This window comes from Stegostoma tigrinum, chromosome 1 (genome assembly GCF_030684315.1).
Source record: "Stegostoma tigrinum isolate sSteTig4 chromosome 1, sSteTig4.hap1, whole genome shotgun sequence".
Classification (NCBI taxonomy): Eukaryota; Metazoa; Chordata; class Chondrichthyes; order Orectolobiformes; family Stegostomatidae; genus Stegostoma; species Stegostoma tigrinum.
The window spans coordinates 101,193,662-101,217,647 of record NC_081354.1 but is presented as its reverse complement, the minus strand read 5'-3'; the positions used below and the strand labels follow the sequence as shown (position 1 = coordinate 101,217,647).

At 39.7% G+C, this 23,986-nt stretch overlaps 1 protein-coding gene across 5 annotated transcripts in view; it reads left to right on the top strand.

The window, feature by feature from the left end:
• atp8a1 (ATPase phospholipid transporting 8A1) overlaps window positions 1-23,986 on the top strand; it is a 348,145-nt gene that overhangs the window by 125,074 nt on the left and 199,085 nt on the right. For all 5 annotated transcript variants that reach the window (XM_059647441.1, XM_059647433.1, XM_059647431.1 and 2 more), the window contains 5 exons: window positions 456-567; window positions 2,996-3,161; window positions 12,379-12,506; window positions 13,332-13,409; window positions 15,809-15,897. In XM_059647441.1, coding sequence (XP_059503424.1) covers window positions 456-567; window positions 2,996-3,161; window positions 12,379-12,506; window positions 13,332-13,409; window positions 15,809-15,897 — 573 coding nt within the window. The remainder of the gene's footprint in view (window positions 1-455; window positions 568-2,995; window positions 3,162-12,378; window positions 12,507-13,331; window positions 13,410-15,808; window positions 15,898-23,986) is intronic.

The window sequence follows — 23,986 nt, the reverse complement described above, 5'->3', positions numbered from 1 at the left end:
TAATATTAAAGAGATTAAAGTAGGCACCGATACATAACAATGTGACATTGTGCTGAGTGGACATTTTATGACCTAAAACTGTTGGTCGTCATTTTTGATTCAAATGTTACAGAATTACTGCATACAATGGATGTGATTCTCCAGCTGTACCAAAGCAGTAAAATAGATTTTCCACTAAGCAACAACAGTTGCATTTTCTTTTGTCATGCAAAATATCAGATGATGTTTATGGAGATTCTGTATTAATTTTATTTGTCTAGAATAATGCAAACTTTTATTTCAGCATGAAACCTACTGGCGTCTTAATTTAAGCCATAGTGAAAATACTTCAGAACATTTTGTTTCCCTGCAGATTTCAACGAGGTAGTTAACCAGAGCTCTAATGCCATTTGCTTATTTACATTTTTAGATTAGACTCACCTCAAGCTTGCATTTTTAATTAATCTCTTTTGTAGCACTTTTCCCTTGGGCCAAGATCAAATCCTTTTGCGAGGTGCTCAACTGAGAAACACCCAGTGGGTTATTGGAATAGTCGTTTATACGGGACATGACACAAAACTAATGCAGGTAGGTTTGAACAGTGTTTTGCTGAAAATATAATTCGTGAATTTAGGTTTTGAATTGTCTGTGTTTTATCTGTTTGGGGGTGGGATGGGAGCATGTGTAATCATGATAAAGATACTTTCTTTTCTGGAATCTCGTTACGCTGCAGTTGCACTATCTATCATCACGATGGATTGGATATCTGTTACCACTTTGGACAGCGAAGTGACCATTACTATGTAATGCTGCTAAGGCAGATGTAAGAACGTGGAGGGATGGTTAGGGTAGATAGTCAGGAGCAAGGAATAAAATAGAAAGATTGAGTTTTTCTTACTGTTTTTTTCTACCTCGCAACTCCCAAGGTAGCAAAACCATTTTTAATCATGTCGTGGAGCTGCAATGTTGTTGTCATTCCTTGTTAAATATCTTTAATAGAATTCATGGTTGGTAATGGCATATTTCATGATTATAAGTCAATTTGTGAGTTTATTAGCTTCCATAGTATATCATTGACAGTTAAATTACTAATGACACATAAAGCCAATAAATCAAACCATTTCAAGTAAAATCACATATGATACAAATGCACAATTCAGGCAGCATTTGTGGAAGAAGAAACAAAGTTAATGCTTCAGAACAAAAGTTAAACCATTTGAAGATCTCTGATTATCGATTATTAGTGATTAATTGCAAATCTGTTCTTCCAGAGCATACTGGTAAATAGCACTGGCCTATAATGTTAGATTTTGCATTTCTTTGAGAAAATAGCTACCACCTCTTTGAGGATTTTTCACGGGCAAGCCTTGTCAACAATGTTCATTATCACATGAAGGAATAAAAACATGTCCTGTGAAAATTTTAGCTATTTAAAATATGTCCTTTTTCATGTACATAAGCATGAGCATGTATACAGTGGCGTTTAAAGTACACTAAGTGTCTAAAACGATGTCCCTTTTCTGTGAAGATCTGAGTTTTTCTGTTTGTAACAAGGATTATGAAACCTCTGGAAGCATGGATTGAAGCAATTGTGTTCATCATTTCAAAATTGCATAACATAGTGGAGAAAAGTATATGGATTAATTTAGAAGTCATTTCCAAGTCATTGCAAAATGACTGGATGAAAAAGTGGAAGGCAAGAAGCCAAATCACACCTACTGAGGAAACTTGTATCTTCAGTATTGCAAACGTTAAAGTAAAAATAATGTTTCTGAAATATTGCAAGTAATTGTTTTAAATGCCCACATCATGACACTCTTATTTTTGCATGAAAATGATACTGCTTTCAGCTTCTTCTTCCATTAGACTGCTTTTGGACTGACGTTGTTCTATGCACTGCTAACACTAGAAAATAAAATCAAAGCAGAGCATAGCTGATGTACAGTTGAATATTCCTTCTGCCTCATAACTGCAGTCAAGTTTCAGCTGTCATTCTGCTGTATTTTGGAGAAAACCTGGAAAATATTATTGTTCTTAGGTGCTACCGATTCCTCAAATAATCACCCTTGTTTAGTAATAGATTTAGTAATGCAAGTGTTAAGCTTCTTTATTGGAAAATATTGAAGGGCGAACTGTCCAATTTTTCTTGAAACAGTTTAGCCCTAAAATTAAAAATGATAGTATCTTAGGTCATATTCTAACACAAAAATTGTAGGATGCTGTGAGCTTTTGATACCCATGCTTCTTATAAATATCCCATTTTTATATTTATTAGAAAATTGTTTCCACTGGAAAGAAGGGGAATATGCATTGCAAATTGATAACTCCATTTCTGTGCTAAGAATCTACAGACATTACACAAATACCACTGATAATTCACTACTTTCATTGCCAGTAGAGTGAACTACAGGTATCCAATACATCAAGACTATTTCTGATCCAACTCACAAAATTAGGCCAGTATATTAATCAGCAGTATTCAAATGTTGTACTACCACAGGACTGTTTTAAAGCTCTTTCATATGTATTCATGTATCCAAAAGATCAAGGCTATTTTTGCAAATTGCTCAAAAGTTTATTTTTAGCACAATTCATTGCAACACCTGGTCATGATTAATTTATCCTGGAGATTTCACCAGCTTTGTTTCTAATGCAACATTTTCAAACAAGCACAGAAAGATGAATTTTAAGCTACACTGAACATTTTAAAAATTTCACCTTTCCTGTGCCAATAACAGCATTTTTGAGAAAAGTGAGCAAAATTATAACAGCTCAGATGAATGCATGCCAGGTCATAGAATTTATAGTCAATTTGGCATTTTGCTAAATTGATTTAAAAAAATGAAATTAGTATGTGAAAGCTCTCAAAGGGAGAGGGTGTTTTTGCTTGGCTTTTTCTTGAACTAATGGAACGTTGCAATATATTTTTAGCAAGGATTGTGGTTGTTCATATAAAAAAAACTACAGTACAATAAGTGAAAGATTTCTGTCTAATTTCACATGAATTACTTTGCAGAATACTACACAGGCTCCGTTAAAATTATCAAATGTGGAACGAATCACAAATTTGCAGATCCTTTTATTATTTGGTGTTCTTCTCTTCATGTCTTTGGTGTGTGCCATTGGTTCAACGATATGGACTAGCAGGCATGCTGCAGGAGACTGGTACCTCGACTTGAGTGGTAAGAATCTAAAGAAACATACAAAACTGTTTATTGACTGAGAGTGGTACACTGCTGTCGAGCAATGATGTGCGAGTCTATTTTTCTTTTCAGACATGTTAGTCATATTACTAATTACAGCAAATATGATTCATTTTCCTGTCTTGTGATTAAATTATGCGAATATGGAATTTCTTAATCAGCTGTTCGTAATTTTCTGACTTTTTTGATCACTCTGCAATTAGACCATTTACATCTACAAATGCACCAGTCTTAGACCATTGTGAGCCTTTGTCCCAAAACTGTAGTACTAAGGAGAATTTGCAGTACAGCATTATTGTGATGTTTCATTATGAATGTTTTTATGATGTTTTTTGTGGAGCATTGACATGCAGAAAAGTGAGACTTCCTTCCGTAGAGCACCACGTTCTACTGTGTTCCAGTGCTGAGTTTGAATCAGATTCGGGAAAGAGATGACTTATATAACTTCCAGAATTGTTGTACATCAAAATGACTTCTCACTTGTGATGCATTGTTGTGAAAATACTTTCTCAATGAAATACCCATGAGAAGTTAACTATATGGAGCCTATAAATAAAAAATAACTTGAACTGATTTCAAGACAATAGTGTCAATGAGAAATTCAAATAAACAGCATAAACAAGTGAAACCTGACTCTGCTAAGTTGGCATTTTAAGGATTTGCTTTTTAAATCGTTACTTCTTCAAATCACATATGTGCAATACATGTCAATTACATAATGTTTAAAGATGTTTAAAATTTATTATGGAATGATTATGGTTAATTTTACAATTTTGCATCTGTATGGGAATTTTATATGAAGGAGTGAGTTCTTTAAGGACTGTTACCTAGAAAAAATGTAAACAAGAAAAAATGCGTAGTTTAGTTTTGAGAGATAATGTGAACTGCAGATGCTGGAGAATCCAAGATAACAAAGTGTGAAGCTGGATGAACACAGCAGACCAAGCAGCATCTCAGGAGCACCAGAGCTGATGTTTTGGGCCTAGACCCTTCTTCAGAGAGTTAGAGTTTAGTTTTGAGTTGGGTTGACAAACTGAAGAAAATGGAAAAGATTCAGAAAATGAAGAGAAATGTTACCTAATGCAAGTATTTTTCTTCAAAGAACAATTGAGTTTCATTCCAAATCTGAACATTACTAATATATTTTGACATTCTTTATTTTGCTGAGATAAATTTAATGTTAATTTATACCCAGATGTTACAGTTTCTTTAAATTTGGTTAAGGGGTTGCATCTGTCCAATGTCCAAGCTACAGGGGAATGCATATTGGATGCAGTAGCTGGGAATCACACTAAGTATGCGATAGAGCCTTTTTAAAAAACAAATATCTAGTCCATTCCTTTCCAAAAATTACACTTGTTCACTTGGACCTGATGGGAAGTAACAGTCGGGAAACTGACCCAACACAGTTTTGATTAGCAGCTCAGCCATCCAGTTGTTCACACTGAAGTGGAAAAGGATTAGATGTCAAGTCTTTGGCCTGTCACCCAGCTAAGAAAATACTGGAGAGAATTAGTGGGGCCAAGCAGTTGCCATTCTATAAAAAAACAAAGAGCTGTGGATGCTGAAAGCCTGAAATAAAACCAGAACTGTTTCTGATGATGAGTCACCATGAAAATCAAAACATTAACTCTACTTGGTTTCCATAGATGCTGTCAGATCTGCTGAGTTTCACCAGCAATTTCTGCTTTTGTTATCATTCTATCTGGTCAGGAGCTCTGGAGAAATAGCCAGTTTTAGAACACAAATAAATTTTCTTTGTCTTTAAAACAAAATCAAACATTACTGTACAGTTTCAAGTAGTATCAAATTCAACAGGTTGGATTTTTTCTCTAGAAAGCATAATTTTCTTGAAAGTAACTTGGTAAATTACATTTGACATTAAGATCATAAGACCAGATAGGTGCAAAATTAAGCTATTTGGAGCATCGAGTCTGCTCTGCCATTTGATCAAAATTGATATGTTTCTCAACCCCATTCTCCTGCCTTGTTCCCATAATCTTTGATCCCCTTGCTAATCAATGACCACGAGACACATGCTCATGACATCAAGTGACCATTGGCCCCTTCCACCTACCCCATTCAAAGATTAGTTTTCATTCCTTTTGAGAATGAAAGCCCACTTATCTTTGAAACCATTGCAGTTATAATAAGGTAGTTGAACCAAGCCATACTAGGCTATAACGTTGGAAACCTTAATCCAGATGATGTTAGTAATTATCAGAAACGCTATTGAAGACCAGGTAAAATTTTTGAATAGTTACCAAACATCTACATTCAAGACAAAGAAAGTACTTTTTCAATTCTCAAGTGCATAGTAGTTTCTTTATTCTGAGTGAAAAATGTTAGTTTTAATGTTGTTTCCATCTTGTGGGCATGCATGAATACCAGACCCTAATGATGCATGGCAGTCTTGATGTGTCAGCATTTCTGAATCCTTTCTCCCCTCAATACACCTCATTGGTTACATCTGTCCAGTCCAAACCTCTGAGGTATTGGTGGAAAAATATTCCTCGATAGCGTTGAATGCAGCACAGATTGATGGCAGGAAATAAAATTTAGAGTGACAGTAGAAAGTTTGCAGGCGACTGTTTCAGAGATATGTTTACAAGGAGATCAAAGTTAGGAACTAAATATTCAGGGATGTGTGAGTATTCAAAAGGACAGGCAAGAAGGGAAGGGTGATAGAATTACTTTCTGAGCACAAGATTGAATATGTATGAAAACAAGAAATAACCTTGAATCGGATATTGTAGATTTCTTGTTGGGGATAAGAAATAAGGGGAAGAAGACAGTGATTATTGTCTTGGACAGAGAACAAATGGTGAGATAATGAGAGTATGTTTTTAAAAAAAAAGGCAATACACTTATAATGAATGACTTTAATTTGTTGTAGACTGGGGAGATTCAAATTGGCAGACAAAGCCATGAGAAAAGTTTTGGATCCAACCAGGGGCCAAGCTATTTTGAATCCAATAGCATGTAATGGGATAGGTTTAATAAGTGATCTGAGTGAGAGATCTCCGAGGAAACAGTAACCATGTGCAAATGACCTCAGCGATGACGTGTTGTGGTCGGATTAGGAATTACAACTTTAGTGGCTATGTATCTACATGCATACTCATCTATTTATTCACTGAGTTTACAAATTTACAGTGATTAACAGGGCTTGAAATATCCACCTGTCCCCTTAGCATCCAAAGCACAGAAAGCTGATCCGGGTTAATATTCACTTTGAAAACTGTTACATGCTGTAGACCTCTATTTAAATGTATTAATCATAAAACACATTTTCAAAAAAGTGAATAGTTAATTTGAAGTATGAGCATTGAATCCTCTGTCGTTGTTTACTGTGTAAAATATTTTAAATAAATGTGCTATAGAGAAGGGTTAGAGAGTATTGTAGTAACCTTTAAATTCTATGTGGTTTAATATTCCCACTGAGTGCCAAATTTTCAATCGAATTATTATTCCATTCATGTAAGTGAGATCACTGGAAATATTCTAGATGAGTCCCTGCCAGCAGCAATGTACTGTGTCAGCCAGAGAAATACTGCGATGTGACAATGTCGTTTTGTTCGTGAGTGCGTCGTACTCCACCTATTGCTTGTTTTGACCACAGTTGGAGCCCTTTTTATTCAGTATTACATTAAAGTTCCACTTAGTTTGTGATCTGTCTCAGGTTTTTTTATAGAAAAAAAGTACTATTTCCTCACCTGAATTTCATTTGAGCGTGTGTCTGCCTGTTTTATTTATGTATGACCTTCTGAAGTATGTTACTATTCCTACTGATTATTACTTATTTACTCAATAAGGTACAACATACAAGACTACTTATTTTTAAACTCTCAGGATGTGGGCATTGCTGGCAGGACCAGCATTTATTGCCCATCCATAGTTGACCTTGAGAAGGTGGTGGTGAGCTGACATTTTGAAGCATTGCAGCCCATTTCATGTCGGCAGACTCACAATGCTGTTGGAGAAGGTGTTCCAGGAATTTGACCAAGTGATTCTAAAGGAAAAGTGATACATTTTCAAGTCAGGACAGTGAGTGGCTTGGAGGGAAACTTTCAGGCAGTGGTGTTGCTGTATATCTGCTGCCCTCATCCTTCTAGACGGTTGTGGTTGTGGGTTTGGGATGTGCTACCCAAGGAACCTTGGTGAATTTCTGCAGTGTATCTTGTAGATGGTGTACACTGCTGCTACTGAGTATCATTGCTGGAGGGACTAGATATATGTGGATGTGATAGCAATTAATCAGGCTGCTTTGTCCTGGATGGTGTCAAGCTTCTTAAGAGTTGTTGGGGCTGCTCTCATCTAGACCAGTGGGAAGTATTCCATCGCAGTCCCAACTTGTGCATTGTAGATGGTGGATAGGCTTTGAGGAGTCAGGATTCATGCACAAAGAACCCATCTCCATCTGTGCCTCATAATTTTTTATTTTTAAACAGTCTGACCTCATTTAAATTATACTCAGCTCATTTATTTTTACAGCCAAAATGCATAATCTCATAGCTTGTCCTCTCTCTTAACCTGTTTATATTTCTCTACAGATTCCTTGTATCATCCTCACTACTTGCCACCTCACCTATTTTTATGTCACCTGCAAACTTGGGTATAATACATTCACTTTCTTGATCCAGGTTATATATTTATTGACAAATTATGAGCCCAGTGATCTCTCTTTCACTTCACTAGTTACATGTTGACATCCTGAAAATGCTGTGTTTATCCCAAATCTGACTCCTATTAATTAGCCAGACTTCTACCTATGCTTCTGTCTTCTATCTATTTTCCAGTACCATGGGCTTTCATCTTAAGGCTATAACTTACAGTAATGACACCACCACCAGAGCACCTCACTATCAACATGCTGGGGTCACCATAGGCTAGAATCTGAACCGGATTTGTTGTACAAGTACTGTGGCTAGTCAGAAGCTAGGGTTCCCACAGCGAGTAACTTACCTTGTGACTCCCCAAAGCCTATCCACTATCTACAAAGTAAGTAGTTGTATTTTTTTAACATATTGAAACAGAAGTGTTAATTGTTTGGTTAACAAGAGCGTGTAACTTTTGGAGAAACTGAATTTGGTATTTTTGAGGGGCTAGCTGTGACTAGATGCCTTTTCATTGGAGAAAAAAGTCGAAACTGTTCATCAGCTTTTGGAATTGTTTAATGTTGCAATTTGTCACATAGCTGAAAGACAAGGATCGGGTCAGTCAGACTTCCAAAAGGCTGCAAGCCAAGCTAGATCATTCTGTCTCTCGTACTGGCAGGAGAGCGTGAGAATTTTGGAGTGAATAGGAGATAAAAAGAAGATGGCAGATTTGAAAAAAAAGTTTGCCGTCCTATTGAGGATACAAGTACCATCCTAATAATTAGCTGTGGAAGCGATAGAGGAATTTAGTGACATTACAATAACCTGTGAAATTGGGATGGAACTAGAAGCCAACACGTCACTAGGTTCAAATGGAATTCATCCTAGAGTCTTAATAAAGGTAGCTTTTGAGGTATGAGATATGCTGTTTGTTCAAAATTTGCTAGATTCAAGGAAGATTCCATCAGCCAAAATAGCACATATATAATCCTTCATTCAGGAGACGACTAGATATAGCACTTGGGGTGAATGAAATCAAAGTTTATGGAGAGAAAGCAGTATTAGGCTATTGAGTTGGGTGATCATCCGTGATTGGGAAGAATGGTGGAGCAGGCTTGAAGGGTTTTTTTTTAAAAAATACTTTATTCATTAACAGGATCTGGAAGCCAGCTAGGTAGCATTTATTGCCCATGTCTAATTACCTAGGGGGCAGTTCAGAGTCAACCACATTGCTGTGGGACTGGAGTCACAAGGGCCAGACCAGGTAATGATGGCAGTTTCCTTCCTTAAAGGACATTAGTGAACTGACAATCGACAATGGATTCCTGGTCTTAATTCCAGATATATTTTATTGAATTCAAATTCCACCATCCACTGTGGTGGGATTCAAACATGGATCTGCAGAATGCTATCTGAGTCTCTGGATTAACAGCCCAATGATAATATTAAAAGGCCATTGCCTGTCCCAAATTTGGCCTCTTCCTGCTCCTCTTTTCTATGTTCTGTGTTAGAAAGGACAGAGACAGAGAACTGTTTTAAAATTAAAAAGGCATTCCTTAAGACATGATTTTTTTTTTTGTCTTCCTTGAAGCATTGAGAAACATTGGAACATTCTGCTTCAAAGTGCTGGAGGCAGGGTTATTGAATATTTTTAAGGCAATGGTAGGTTGCCATTTGTTAGAGGGATCAAAGGTTAGCAGGAGGAAACCAGAACGTGGAAGTGTGAAACAAGAATCAATCAATGATTTTATGGAATGGCGCAGCAGGCTCGAGACCAAATGATCTACATCTGCTTCTTAAGTGAACTGTCACCTTTGAAATCATTGAACATGAGATTTGACAAAAAAAAACTGGATAATGAAATAAATTTCGGAATGCTAGAAAATTTCTTTGTATTCGATAAAATAGAAATATGTTGAATTTATTGAATTGCCATGATGCGTTGGCCTTGATGTTGCAGCCTTTTGTTTCAGCTCTTACAAATTGGCAGCTATTTTTTCTGTGGTTGTCTTGTCATATTTTTTAAATTGTCAACATTTCTGAATGTTGGCTGTTTCACATGACTTTGATCACACAGTTTTCAAAAAAGGCTGAAAATGCCTCAAATATTTTCATGTGCTTCTAAAACACTTTACTGCCTGGTCATTTACAAGTGATCTCTTGGCCTGCCACCTCAACTGTAAGCTTTACCAGTTAAGGAAAAGCAGATGTTTAAAATTATTATACATCACGCACTTGTGTATTTTTCTACTGAAGTATGTTTGTTCTGGCCTCAAACTTATATCTATCTTTTTTTCATGATACCTTTGAGAAGCAAGTTAAACAAAGTTCTTGGCTGCTATTAATTCATGTATCAATTTATTACCAATGGGGATGACCAGCTCTGGTCTTAGAAAGTTTGTGATACGTTAACAGCTGTCCAGAAATTCCAATATAGGTTTAACTTTACACACTATACATGCCATATCATATATATTACAGGTTTACTGGCAATAAACTAAAAATGTCAGTTGAATTATTTGGGAAGAGGTAATGTGGCAAATCATATTGCTTCCTGTATAGTTAAATGGAATAATACACCAAAGCTCAAATTTCCATTTTGGCAAGGTCTCCATAATGCTGTAATTTTTTTGTGTACGCTATTTTTGCAAAGCTAAAAATTACCATTTTCCCAAAAATGTAATGTCTGTCCTCAATTTGCAAGGTTCTAGAAGTAAATTATCTGGAATTATTTCAGTTGTGTTGGGTTCTATTGCTTTCAAGGAGCATTAGGATAGATTCTCCAAGTCTGAACTCGTAGCAGGCAAAATACCTCACCAATTATTCTAAGTTCAGTTGAATTTTTTGCTTGTAATCTAAAGTACAACAATTCTTGCTTGAAATTGGACAAACAGTGACAGAACAGATAGGAAAATGGGAGGGTCAGATCCAGTTATGTCTACCCAGATCAAAATTGATTTTCACCCATGTCAGCCTACTAGCAACCAGATCCCTTTCTAAAAAACACATTCAAATAACAAGACAGAGATTCACCTTGCTTACCAGTCCTATTTCTGTCTCTCAGTGGAACCACTTGGTACATAGTAGCAATTCGTTTGGGTTAGCTGAACTAATGACCTGGCAAGCAAAAGTGCTGTGAGAGGAGCAAGCAGAGACTTCCACTCCTTACCACCTTGACTTCATCCGTTAAATTTTATAGAAATTGATCACTGAAGCCTACAAAACTCCTGCTCCTTGCAACAGTGTAGCTATTCCCTTTTTAAAGTCTCCTACAAACTTTCCTGTTGCTGCAATGATATCTGCTACAATGCCTCCACAGTTTGCCCTTCAGTCGCAGTGTGCTGTATGCTGATACAGGTGGGCCTATCTTGCATAGCCAGTGAATGCTGACTGAGGAATCTGAATCTTGTTTAGAATGTAGGGAAGAAAATCCCCACCTGGTGCAGTCCCACCATTTTAAGAATTTGGCTTTTTACGTAAATATGTGTTGAATGTTATAGTTGGCCTCTGGAAAATGTTGCTGGTTCCTTGCTCATGCACTCTGACCAGTGACATTTGCAGGAAGCTGCAGATTGAGCAATATATATAGTAAAACCTATGAGTGTAACAGCACTTCTGTAAAGTAAAAGGTGGGCCTATATACAATAGCAATAACTATTTGAATTTCTTTCATAGTGTTCAATTTCTTCAACAGTGTAAAAATTGAAATTAAACAAACAAAATTTGTGTTTGAATTTGTCAGTTTTGTAAGACTATATGAACTTAGAAATGTCAAAGTTCAAACAATTGCCCGGATTTTCTGTCAGTGGCAAAGAAATAGCTTTCACAGTTTACCTTTTAGCATGTCTAGGGGCATTTCCCAGGATCATCAGCAGAGATTCTGCGCTAATCCCAGAACTGATCCATGCAATACTCCCAACAGGGTGTCCAAGCAGAGCATATTGCAGCAAGACTCTGAAACAGTCAGTTTCAAAGATTCCCTGAGATGTGGACCACAACTGAGGCATTAGTGAATATAAATGACCTTTTTTTTATCATTTGCACCGGAAGCACAATAATGATTGAAACATGCAAATGGAACTAAAGGAGATACATAAAAGACAAAATAAAAATAATTTAAATGAAAAGTCCTTTCAAAGATAACTAGCTTCAACTGCCTTAAGAAGGACTAAAATTTTACACAGAGATACGAGAATATTGTTTGTAGTTATTATGCTAATTAAAAATTCAGCCCTGAATGCACTAGCCTTACTTTTTCCAACTGATTTTAATACAGATGTAGCGGGTAATCAATATGGTTTCAATGCCAACCCCACAGGTAAGGACTGCAACAGAGCACCCAGGAAATATATAGTATATATCTGACAGTAGCTCCTGAATTTCCATATTATTCCATATGTCTGGATGCCAGAAGTTGCCATCATATTTATTCTGTCATAATGACAATTGCTATTCACTTCACCATTATTGTTACAGCAAAATCCAGGCCATTGAATGCCTTTATTACTTTCCTGAGCAACCACCGTCAATGAAAATTCCAACTCCTTTTCCTGCTTTTTAAAAAATATGATACACATTTAAAATTATTCCCTTCACAGGTAGTGGAGTCGCTTACTTTGGATTGAATTTCTTGACCTTCATCATCCTCTTCAATAACCTCATTCCAATCAGTCTGTTGGTTACATTAGAGGTCGTAAAGTTTATTCAAGCATTTTTCATTAACTGGGTAGGTATAAGATTTAATTTTTCTATAAAATCTGAGACTGAGAAAAACTCTCTTTATATCAAAAGCTCTGCAGCTGCGTGCATTTTCTTCAAGTTAATGCAACTCATGTATGTTTCACTCAAACTTTATCCAGAATATTTTGCCACAAGCTAAAATGTATCCACTAATTTTGTTTACTTCTGCTTGAGCCCTCCAACTTTCAACTTAAAGATTGGAGGCATTTTGACATTTTTACTGTGCTCCCATGCTTTGACATTGACTCCATTTTGGTCTTCATTTGCATCTACTGAACATTTTGGGGGCAAATCGTTATTTGTGTGGTTGCACAGTTAGAGTTTTGCGACATTGCAATATTAAGTGTTTTTAAATTGTTTTTGGTTTTTGAAAACAAATTTACACTACAGCTTGCATATGGTACCTAAAGGTCATGCACTTGAACAAAGATGTGAGTAGAATACCAACCAAGATGTGCATGACAGTGGTGTTGAGAGTAAAATGTGGATAGAGTTAATATTCCTCAGCATGCACAATTTGTTTGAACTGTTCATAGATTCATTTGATTTTGATAGACCTAATGAGAAAAAGAAATGTCCTCCAAAACACAATTTATAAACTCCGAGCAGTAATTTTGGAGTACTTGTGCACATTGTTCTGACATGGAAGACATCATAGAATTGTAAGCTTTTGCTCTTCCTCCCTCATTGTAAAGTATTGTTTAAAATGACGTTAGGTATTGTTGATAGAAGCTAAGGACAATTTAATTGTGGCAATTTACAAATGACTGCAAATGATCAGTACAGTATATGTTCTCCTTCTCCTGACCAGGATATGGACATGATATATCAACCAACAAATACTCCTGCCATGGCCCGTACATCCAATCTAAACGAAGAATTGGGACAGGTAACTTGTATACTTAAAAGTTATTTATATACTTGGGAAACTAGTCAACTATTTCTTATCCAATGCTTATAGATAAAACCGACTGAATTTCTTCTCCTGCAAGTATGGTGATACCCAACTTGACCTCACTATGTCCGCTATGAACCCCATCATTGCCTTTGTATTATCAACCTGCTTGTCCAATACCTAAAACTGGATGAAATGCAAATTCAGAGATAATGGGAACTGCAGATGCTGGAGAATTCCAAGATAATAAAATGTGAGGCTGGATGAACACAGCAGGCCAAGCAGCATCTCAGGAGCACAAAAGCTGACGTTTCGGGCCTAGACCCTTCATCAGAGAGGGGGATGGGGAGAGGGAACTGGAATAAATAGGGAGAGAGGGGGAGGCGGACCGAAGATGGAGAGTAAAGAAGATAGGTGGAGAGAGTATAGGTGGGGAGGTAGGGAGGGGATATGTCAGTCCAGGGAAGACGGACAGGTCAAGGAGGTGGGATGAGGTTAGTAGGTAGCTGGGGGTGCGGCTTGGGGTGGGAGGAAGGGATGGGTGAGAGGAAGAACCGGTTAGGGAGGCAGAGACAGGTTGGACTGGTTTTGGGATGCAGTGGGTGGGGGGGAAGAGCTGGGCTGGTTGTGTGGTGCAGTGGGGGGAGGGGACGAACTGGGCTGGTTTAGGGATGCAGTAGGGGAAGAGGAGATTTTGAAACTGGTGAAGTCCACATTGATACCATATGGCTGCAGGGTTCCCAAGCGGAATATGAGTTGCTGTTCCTGCAACCTTCGGGTGGCATCATTGTGGCAGTGCAGGAGGCCCATGATGGACATGTCATCTAGAGAATGGGAGGGGGAGTGGAAATGGTTTGCGACTGGGAGGTGCAGTTGTTTGTTGCGAACTGAGCGGAGGTGTTCTGCAAAGCGGTCCCCAAGCCTCCGCTTGGTTTACCCAATGTAGAGGAAGCCGCACCGGGTACAGTGGATGCAGTATACCACATTGGCAGATGTGCAGGTGAACCTCTGCTTAATGTGGAATGTCATCTTGGGGCCTGGGATGGGGGTGAGGGAGGTGGTGTGGGGACAAGTGTAGCATTTGCTGCGGTTGCAGGGGAAGGTGCCGGGTGTGGTGGGGTTGGAGGGCAGTGTGGAGCGAACAAGGGAGTCACGGAGAGAATGGTCTCTCCGGAAAGCAGACAGGGGAGGGGATGGAAAAATGTCTTGGGTGGTGGGGTCGGATTGTAAATAGTGGAAGTGTCGGAGGATGATGCGTTGTATCCGGAGGTTGGTAGGGTGGTGTGTGAGAACGAGGCGGATCCTCTTAGGGCGGTTGTGGCGGGGGCGGGGTGTGAGGGATGTGTTGCGGGAAATACGGGAGACACGGTCAAGGGCGTTCTCGATCACTGTGTGGGGAAAGTTGCGGTCCTTAAAGAACTTGGACATCTGGGATGTGCGGGAGTGGAATGTCTTATCGTGGGAGCAGATGCGGCGGAGGAAATGGGAATAGGGGATAGAATTTTTGCAGGAGGGTGGGTGGGAGGAGGTGTATTCTAGGTAGCTGTGGGAGTCGGTGGGCTTGAAATGGACATCAGTTACAAGCTGGTTGCCTGAGATGGAGACTGAGAGGTCCAGGAAGGTGAGGCATGTGCTGGAGATGGCCCAGGTGAACTGAAGGTTGGGGTGGAAGGTGTTGCAAATTCTCCCAGTTTAGCATTGAGAAAGTTGTAGCCGTTGTATTTGAGAGTTCTGCTACAGCTATTTGCATGTCATGCGTACATTTTGACGCCACTAATTCAGTTCTTTTCCCAAAACACTGTCTTGGACTGAACCAAGCTTTGCCAACATTGGTACCTGATTTAAGCCTGAGCTGTGTTTCAGCTCCATATGATCTGCAACATAATTGCATCAGCACAACACTACCTGAGCTTCCTGTTGCCTTCCATATGCTGCATATACCATCAGCTGTGTTTTCAGATTCTACTTTTCCAATAACCTCCTGGCTCTCTGACCTACATTAGCTCATTTTTGATCACCCCATTAATGTCTCCTGTCAATTTTTATATAGTCACACATGCATGAAGTACCCTGGTACTTTTCTGCACATTAACCAAGATTGGAAATGCAGTTTCATGTTGCTGAATGGATGAAAGCCAGTAGTTGAATTTCAACTTTGTTTTAAATTTGTTACAAAATAATGTACATGCGAATTAGTGCTCTGGAGTCCTGAACATTGTGGAAATTACTTCATTTCTGAAAGATATATTTACCATCTCATTTCTGAGAACTTGGGACTGTCTCATCAATTAATTGATGTCTCCATTCAATACTAACCATTAGCTTTTACAGTATTGATATTAAATTGCATAGTCTTACTTCATCAATAAAACATTTGATTCATGTTTTAACAGGTGAAATATATATTCTCAGATAAGACTGGAACTTTAACCTGCAATATTATGGAGTTTAAAAAGTGCACAGTTGCTGGGATTGCCTATGGGTAAGTGTTTTTCTCTTTATTTTGTAGATTTTCTGTGTAACATACAGTTATAAATTGCACCATATTCTAATTTTGGCACCTCATTAATTTTGAGCATTGTTTCAACTGGTGGCAAGCTCCTCCCAGTCATTAAAATTGACGCTGTTTTGTTTCAAGGAGAGCTTCAGAGTGTCTTTGAAGATCGCTTTTGTGTTCTGCGGAGCACTGGTCATTTTGAGAGTTGAAGTAGAATACTGCAAGGGCGTGCTTTTCAGCCATCCAAAAATAATGTAGTGTCTGTCAAAGTTGAATTTTACATGAATACTTATGGAGCAAGATTCAAAAAGACACTAGCACCTCCTCTGAAGAAGACACACTGGACCTGAAGTATAAACTTTGCTTTCTCTTCATAGATGTCGCCAGGCATACTGGGTTTTTCTCGCAATTTCTGTTCTGGTTTCTAATTTCCAGCATCCACGGTTCTTTCATTTAATTTGTTTAGCGTTTGCTCAATATCATCTTCTTTCTGGAGGATGCAGCAGAGGCGATATTTCAGTGATCTTATGGGTCGCTGATGCCATGTCTTGTTGCAATGCAGAAATATAGTGATAACAACTGCTCTGTACACTGGTGCTTTTGCTGATATTTGGAGGCTGTTGCCAAATACACTGCTATAGTTTGTAGAAGCTGATCTGGCATGATCGGTTCAGTTTTGGATCTCCACATTTTGAGGGAGGTGGTTGTGAACTGTTCAACTTATTCCACATTCTTTCCTTCAACAAATATGAAAGCCAGAGTATTGGCCTAACCATGTCTAGGTTGATGTTTAAATTTGTTTTTAGCAAATGTCCAGATGAATGAGTCTCCTGATAGCAGAATTGAAGAATCACAACTGGTTATACATCTGGTTTAGAATTAACAAGTGCTGCAAATTTTAGATTGTCTACAGAATTTTTAGTTCTTTCCCGGCATTATATTTGCTGTGCATCCCTAATTGCTTTTGAGAAGGTAATGCTACTGCTGCAGCAGTCCAAATGGTTTAGTATTGTGCATAAATCTGTCAGGATATCTGTAGTGAGCCAGTTTGTGTTTGGTTTGGAAGTGAGTCGGATTAAAGAGTTTTCCATCTAGGCAATATTTAATACTTGCATCAGGCAGGAGTTAATCTTTAGCATTAATAGCCATTTTGAGCCAGATTGGAAATTTCATGGGGCTATCACAATGCCTTGAAATGTACAAGATCCCATGGGGTCATGACAGTGTTGATGCAGGGAGAATGTTTCCTCTTATGAGAGAATCTGGGGGCCCACTTTAAAAATCAAGGGCTGCCCATTTAAAATGGAAATGAGGCAAAATATTTTTCTTGGAGGACTGAGTGTCTTTGGAACTCTCTTCCTGAAAATGCGATGAAAGCCAAGCCTTTGAATAATTTTAAGGCAGAGGTAGATAGATCCTCCTTCAGAAAGGGGGTGAATGGTTATCAGGGTAGGCCAGAAAGTGAATCTGAGGTTACAGATAGATCAGCAATAATCTTATTGAATGGCGCAGCAGACGTGAGAGGCTGAATGGCCTCGTACTGCTCCTGATTAGTATGTATATTCCCTTGTATGTCACTGATTTGGATTTTGAAAGCAGGTTTCAGATCTTGCACACAAGTCATTTGTAGCCATATAATCATTATTTAGAAGCGTGGTGGTATAGTCGTATTGTCATCGAAAGAAATCCAGAGCTCCAGGCTAATTCTCTGAGGATAATTTCTAAATTACACTTTAAATTAGTTTTAATTACAGTAAAAATCCAGTTGAAAACTAAGGGAGAAGTCATTAAAAGTTGTTAGTTTATTTTAATTCATTCGCTGGATAAGGCTTTACTGTCTAGGCCAGCATGTATCGCCCATCCCTAATTGCCCAGAGGGTAGTTAAGCGTCAACAACACTGCGGTGGGTCTGGAGTCACATGTAGGTCAGACCAGGTAGGGATGGCAGTTTCTTTCCCTAAAGGACATCAGTGAACCAGACGGGATTTTCTACAATCGCCAGTTGGTTCGTGGCTATCATGGGGCTGTTAATTCCAGATTTTCATTGAATTCAAATTCCACCATCTGCAGTGATAGGATTTGAATCCAGATCCCCAGAATATTTCCTGGCTCTCTAGATTATATCGACTACTGATAATACCACCAGGCCATCACCTCGCTAAGTGGAGCTTGGTGTTAGCCAAGGAGTTCTTCTTGTAACCTGATTTGCCTCAATCATGATCCATATCGGAAAAGTACCAAATGAAAAGAAAGTTGAATGGCAGTGGGTATGTGAAAAATGGCTTTATTCTCTTAGCTCTCAACTTGCAGTGACCTGACCTTGTAAAAAGTATTGGAAAATGTCAGATAATAATGGGAACTGCAGATGCTGGAGAATCCAAGATAACAAAGTGTGGAGCTGGGTGAACACAGCAGGCCAAGCAGCATCTCAGGAGCACAAAAGCTGATGTTTCAGCCTAGACCCTTCATCAGAGAGGGGTTTGGGAGAGAGGGGGAGGCGGACTGAAGATGGATAAAGGAGAAGATAGGTGGGGAGGGGATAGGTCAGTCCAGGGAGGACGGACAGGTCAAGGAGGCAGGATGAGGTTGGTAGGTAGGAAATGGAGGTGCGGCTTGAGGTGGGAGGAAGGGATGGGTGAGAGGAAGAACAGGTCAGGGAAGTGGAGACAGGCTGGGCTGGTTGTGTGATGCAGTGGGGGGAGGGGAAGAACTGGGCTGGTTTTGGGATGCAGTGGGGGAAGGGGAGATTTTGAAGCTTGTGAAGTTCACATTGATACCATTGGGCTGCAGGGTTCCCAAGCGGGATATGAGTTGCTGTTCTGCAACCTTCGGGTGGCATCATTGTGGCACTGCAGGAGGCCCATGATGGACATGTCGTCTGAGGAATGGGAGGGGGAGTGGAAATGGTTTGCGACTGGGAGGTGCAGTTGTTTGTTGCGAACCGAGCGGAGGTGTTCTGCAAAGCGGTCCCCAAGCCTCCGCTTGGTTTCCTCAATGTAGAGGAAGCCACACCGGGTACGATGGATACAATATATCACATTTGACAGATGTGAGGATGAACATCTGCTTGATTTGGAAGGTCATCTTGGGGCCTGGGATAGGGGTGAGGGAGGAGGTGTGGGGGCAAGTGTAGCACTTCCTGCAGTTGCAGGGGAAGGTGCCGGGTGTGGTGGGGTTGGAGGTGAGTGTGGAGCGGACAAAGGGGTCACGGAGAGAGTGGTCCCTCCGGAAAGCAGACAGGGGAGGGGATGGAAAAATGTCTTGGGTGGTGGTGCATCACAAAACGAGCCCAGCTCGTCCCCTCCCCCCACTGCACCCCAAAAACAAGCCCAGCCTGTCTCCACTTTCCTAACCTGTTCTTCCTCTCACCCATCCCTTCTTCCCATCTCAAGCTGCACCTCCATTTCCTACCTATCACCTCATCCCGCCTCCTTGACCTGTCCGTCTTCCCTGGACTGACCTATCCCCTCCCTACCTCCCCACCTATACTCTCCTCTCCACCTATCTTCTTTTCTCTCCATCTTCGGTCCGTCTCCCCCTCTCTCCCTATTTATTCCAGTTCCCTCACCCCATCCCACTCTCTGATGAAGGGTCTAGTCCCGAAACGTCGGCTTTTGTGCTCCTGAGATGCTGCTTGGCCTGTTGTGTTCATCCAGCTCCACACTTAGCAATCTTGGAAAATGTCAGGTGTTGTCTCTGAAATTTTTAATAATCTTTTTCCATTTAACATGTTGTCTTCAAACAAATATCATACAGATTTCCATGTAATCAAGCATACTTGCAGTGCATTTTGCTGCAGTATGATATCCCAGACCATCTTTTGTGCTTTCAGCACATGAAACAAGCAGGCAAGGGGCGAACATTCTTTGGATGTTTTAGGGTCATGTACCTCCTCAGTTGATGAAGATGTTACATCTGTGATTGCCTCATCTGTGTGGTGTGTTGTGCAGCATACAGCATCAACCACCTTCTGCCTAAGTTTTCACAGTTGACATTAATGCAATTTCTATGCTTGCCAACTGCAAGAGAGCAAAATGAGCTTCATCAGTGGATTGTTTAGCCTTGTCGTGGTCATCTTTCTCAACATCTTTTGCATTCGTATCTCACTTGAACCCAGTTCGGTCGAAACGCCTTTGTGCTTCCATCACCATCTTCTTTGCCTCATCCATCATGAACAGTGCCTTTAGAACAGTTGAGATATACTTATAACCTGAGAGATCATTTGTTGTTTGTAGTGGGGTTTCATGTTCCTAAGTAACCCCTGATCCATTGGCTTAACTGATTCATTGGAAGCAAGAACATTAGTTTGATGTTCCAATGTAGGATGGTGGGACAGTTACCTGTAATGATGCTGATCTTCCTTTCCTCTTCCATGCCTCAAAAATGCTGTAGGACATCCAGTTGTATTTGTTAGCCTGCTTCTGCATGAATTCTGTCTTGATATTCGTGAAGCAAGATGGCTTCTTGGACTTTACAATCAGCTTTTCAGTGCCACCCATGTTAGTGCAGACCACCGCAGTGATACATTCCTTGCTTCATTCCTCCATTATATATTTCACACTTAATATGAAAGAGAGATCTGGCAAAAAAAAATTCAGGTGAAGCAATGAGGATTCATCTGATTAGTATATCTCATGGTGGATACTCGTTCTGGACATGGGTCAGTCCATTTTGAAGCCAGTGAGTTGCCCGTACAACTGTAACCGCTGTACCTTTACCACTTGTCACATGCAAAATGATGCCGTGCTTTGTACCAAATCAATTCAACTATTATGGCTTGTGGTTTTCTTGTACCCCAGCCTCCTTACTGGTGTGACTACCTTTCCTACAGGATTGGACTGGAAGTGTGAATGCTCTCTACTTGGCTGCCTTGAACCACGCCAGCAGAAGCTACTTCAATATCCGCATAGATGGCGATGCACATCCTTTTCCTGGTTGAAGAGTATGCCTGTTTGCTCAACTGTTCTGAATTGTTTGCATTGTGTTTCAGAATGGTTGACAATGGTTGGTGGAATCTCAGACTCCTATGGATGCCTATTTGTGCTGTTTCTCCTTTTTTTTCTTACATGTTTACTGAACCTCATAAAAATCTTGTTTTTCACTTGGATTCTCTTTTCCCCATCTATCTAGTTTATTTTGTTCATCCTTAAACTCTCTTAGTCCTCAGCCTTACTACTCATGCTAAAATATGCATTATACACTTAATCCATCTTTAGCCAGTCAGGGATGAATGTCTTCCTCCACTCCCTTCCTAGAGCTATTATTAATGTGGATTTGTTTAGATTTGTGAAAAATGACTTTAAATATTTACCAGTGACATCCACTATCATTATCTAGTTTCCCAAGTTCCTCTTTGTATCTGTGTCGTTGATTTTATTTAAATTTAACATTCTAGTTAAACGTTTGAATGTAGCTGCCTGACTTCACGCAAAATTACCATATTATGCTCACCATTTCCCAGAACATCGCTTGCTTCGAAATTACTAATTAATTGTCTTATTGCACAAAACGTGGTCTAAAATAGCATCTCTCCTGATTTCCTGAAAATGTTATTCTTCAAATGGATTCCATAAACTCAACCTTCAAACCAATTTTGCTGATTTGGTTTGTCCAGTCTGCGTGAACACTAATGCTCCCAAGATTGTCACATTTCCTTTGCGACAGGTATCTTTTATCTAATGATTAATGTTTTGGCATTCACATTGAAGCTACAAGCAGACTCATAAATGAGTACAGTAGGATTGTTAAGCCTTGATCACAGATGAACATCAAACTCTCCGAGCTGTCTTTGTTTGGAATTTATTCGAGCCAGGTTAAAGGCACTTAAAAAAAAGTGAGTGCTACAAAAATCTTCCAAATTCTGATCAAATCCTCTTCCAGTTACCCAATATTTCATGATAATAAAATGTGAGGCTGGATGAACACAGCAGGCCAAGCAGCATCTCAGGAGCACAAAAGCTGACGTTTCGGGCCTAGACCCTTCATCAGAGGGGGGGATGGGGAGAGGGAACTGGAATAAATAGGGAGAGAGGGGGAGGCAGACCGAAGATGGAGAGTAAAGAAGATAGGTGGAGAGAGTATAGGTGGGGAGGTAGGGAGGGGATAGGTCAGTCCAGGGAAGACGGACAGGTCAAGGAGGTGGGATGAGGTTAGTAGGTAGCTGGGGGTGTGGCTTGGGGTGGGAGGAAGGGATGGGTGAGAGGAAGAACCGGTTAGGGAGGCAGAGACAGGTTGGACTGGTTTTGGGATGCAGTGGGTGGGGGGGAAGAGCTGGGCAGGTTGTATGGTGCAGTGGGGGGAGGGGACGAACTGGGCTGGTTTTGGGATGCGGTGGGGGAAGGAGAGATTTTGAAGCTGGTAAAGTCCACATTGATACCATTGGGATGCAGGGTTCCCAAGCGGAATATGAGTTGCTGTTCCTGCAACCTTCAGGTGGCATCATTGTGGCACTGCAGGAGGCCCATGATGGACATGTCATCTAGAGAATGGGAGGGGGAGTGGAAATGGTTTGCAACTGGGAGGTGCAGTTGTTTGTTGCGAACTGAGCGGAGGTGTTCTGCAAAGCGGTCCCCAAGCCTCCGCTTGGTTTCCCCAACATAGAGGAAGCCGCACCAGGTACAGTGGATGCAGTATACCACATTGGCAGATGTGCAGGTGAACCTCTGCTTAATGTGGAATGTCATCTTGGGGCCTGGGATAGGGGTGAGGGAGGAGGTGTGGGGGCAAATGTTTCATGTCAGCTTGGTCTGAAGGACAGCATAGAAAGATTTTGTGCCATGAAAAGCACCTCACAATGTATCCTCTCATTTAGGCTCAATACAGTTATTTCTGCATGAGTGACTTCATGCTGCCCTAATCCATGCATTATGCTTTACTGGGCCATGTGGAATTTTGCTGAAATGGACTGTTAATTTCTTTTCTAATTATTGTCGAATAGCTAAAACTTTATAGAATATTGAGGAATATGTCATTAAAACAAACTTCTTCCAAGCCCCCTGAGATTGAATGAATAGGGTACTTTGAAGTTGAACTTTTGATTCAGTCCTTTGACAAAACAAACATTATCACATGAATCAAGATTTCTGATATTTTTAAAGCATACAAATTTAAAAATATTTCCTCCAGCTCTCATCTTTTGCATTTCCTTGTGAGAAATAAAGTGGTGACATCTCTATATAGAGGCAACATTCAGTTGTGAAGAATTTGTAACTAATTCTTGGCCCTCATCATCATATTTACTCAGATATCTGACAAATTTAAAATCAGGAGGCATGCCAGAACGGATGTGATAAACTCTTCTGTTCTTTTGCAGGATCACTGCCAAACATCACTATTTGTTACACACAGTTCTGAATGGCTAACTGCTATGGAACTGAAAAGAAATAAAAACGTAACACAAGATTTCAGAATAGTCCAATACCTTGTACCACCCACAATATTAACAAACTCTAATGCCATTTAGACTTTGAGCCCTGAAAATGTACAGACTGTATAATGATTAATGTATTCTTCTGGTATTCCTTCTATCACTTTTAGTTTTACACTTTACTTGGAATGATTGACTGTGAAAGTCACCAGGGTTATGATGGCTGCAGTAGGTATAATCCTAAGGATGCATTCCAGAAAATCAGAATTTTGTTTTGTCTCTCTTCCCTTTATAACCTCCACCACTGAGAGAGGCAGAAGCTGATAAGTCATGGGAGCACTGTCATCTCTGAGTAAAATGCTATTCTGACTTGGCTGTTTTTTGCTCCTTTATTGCAGGGTCAGTGTAATAGATTAAGCTACTAAAGGTCATAATGAGAACATCATAATGTCAGCAATAGTTCAAGCAGGGGGCCAACCACTGCCTCAGAGTACTGGTGAAGGACAATAAATGAGGCCTTTCAATGTGTTGTCCATATCCAAGAACAAATATAGTTTAAAAAGCTGCTATTTTTCTTGCTTCTATGAGGTAGAACAAAATAAATGCTCAAACAAGAGTTCTTTTTTTAAGTCCAGGCCTCTGCATTACTAAAATTTTAAAATGTGAAACTATTTCTCAGAAGTGTAAGAAAATTTTTGCCATCCTTCT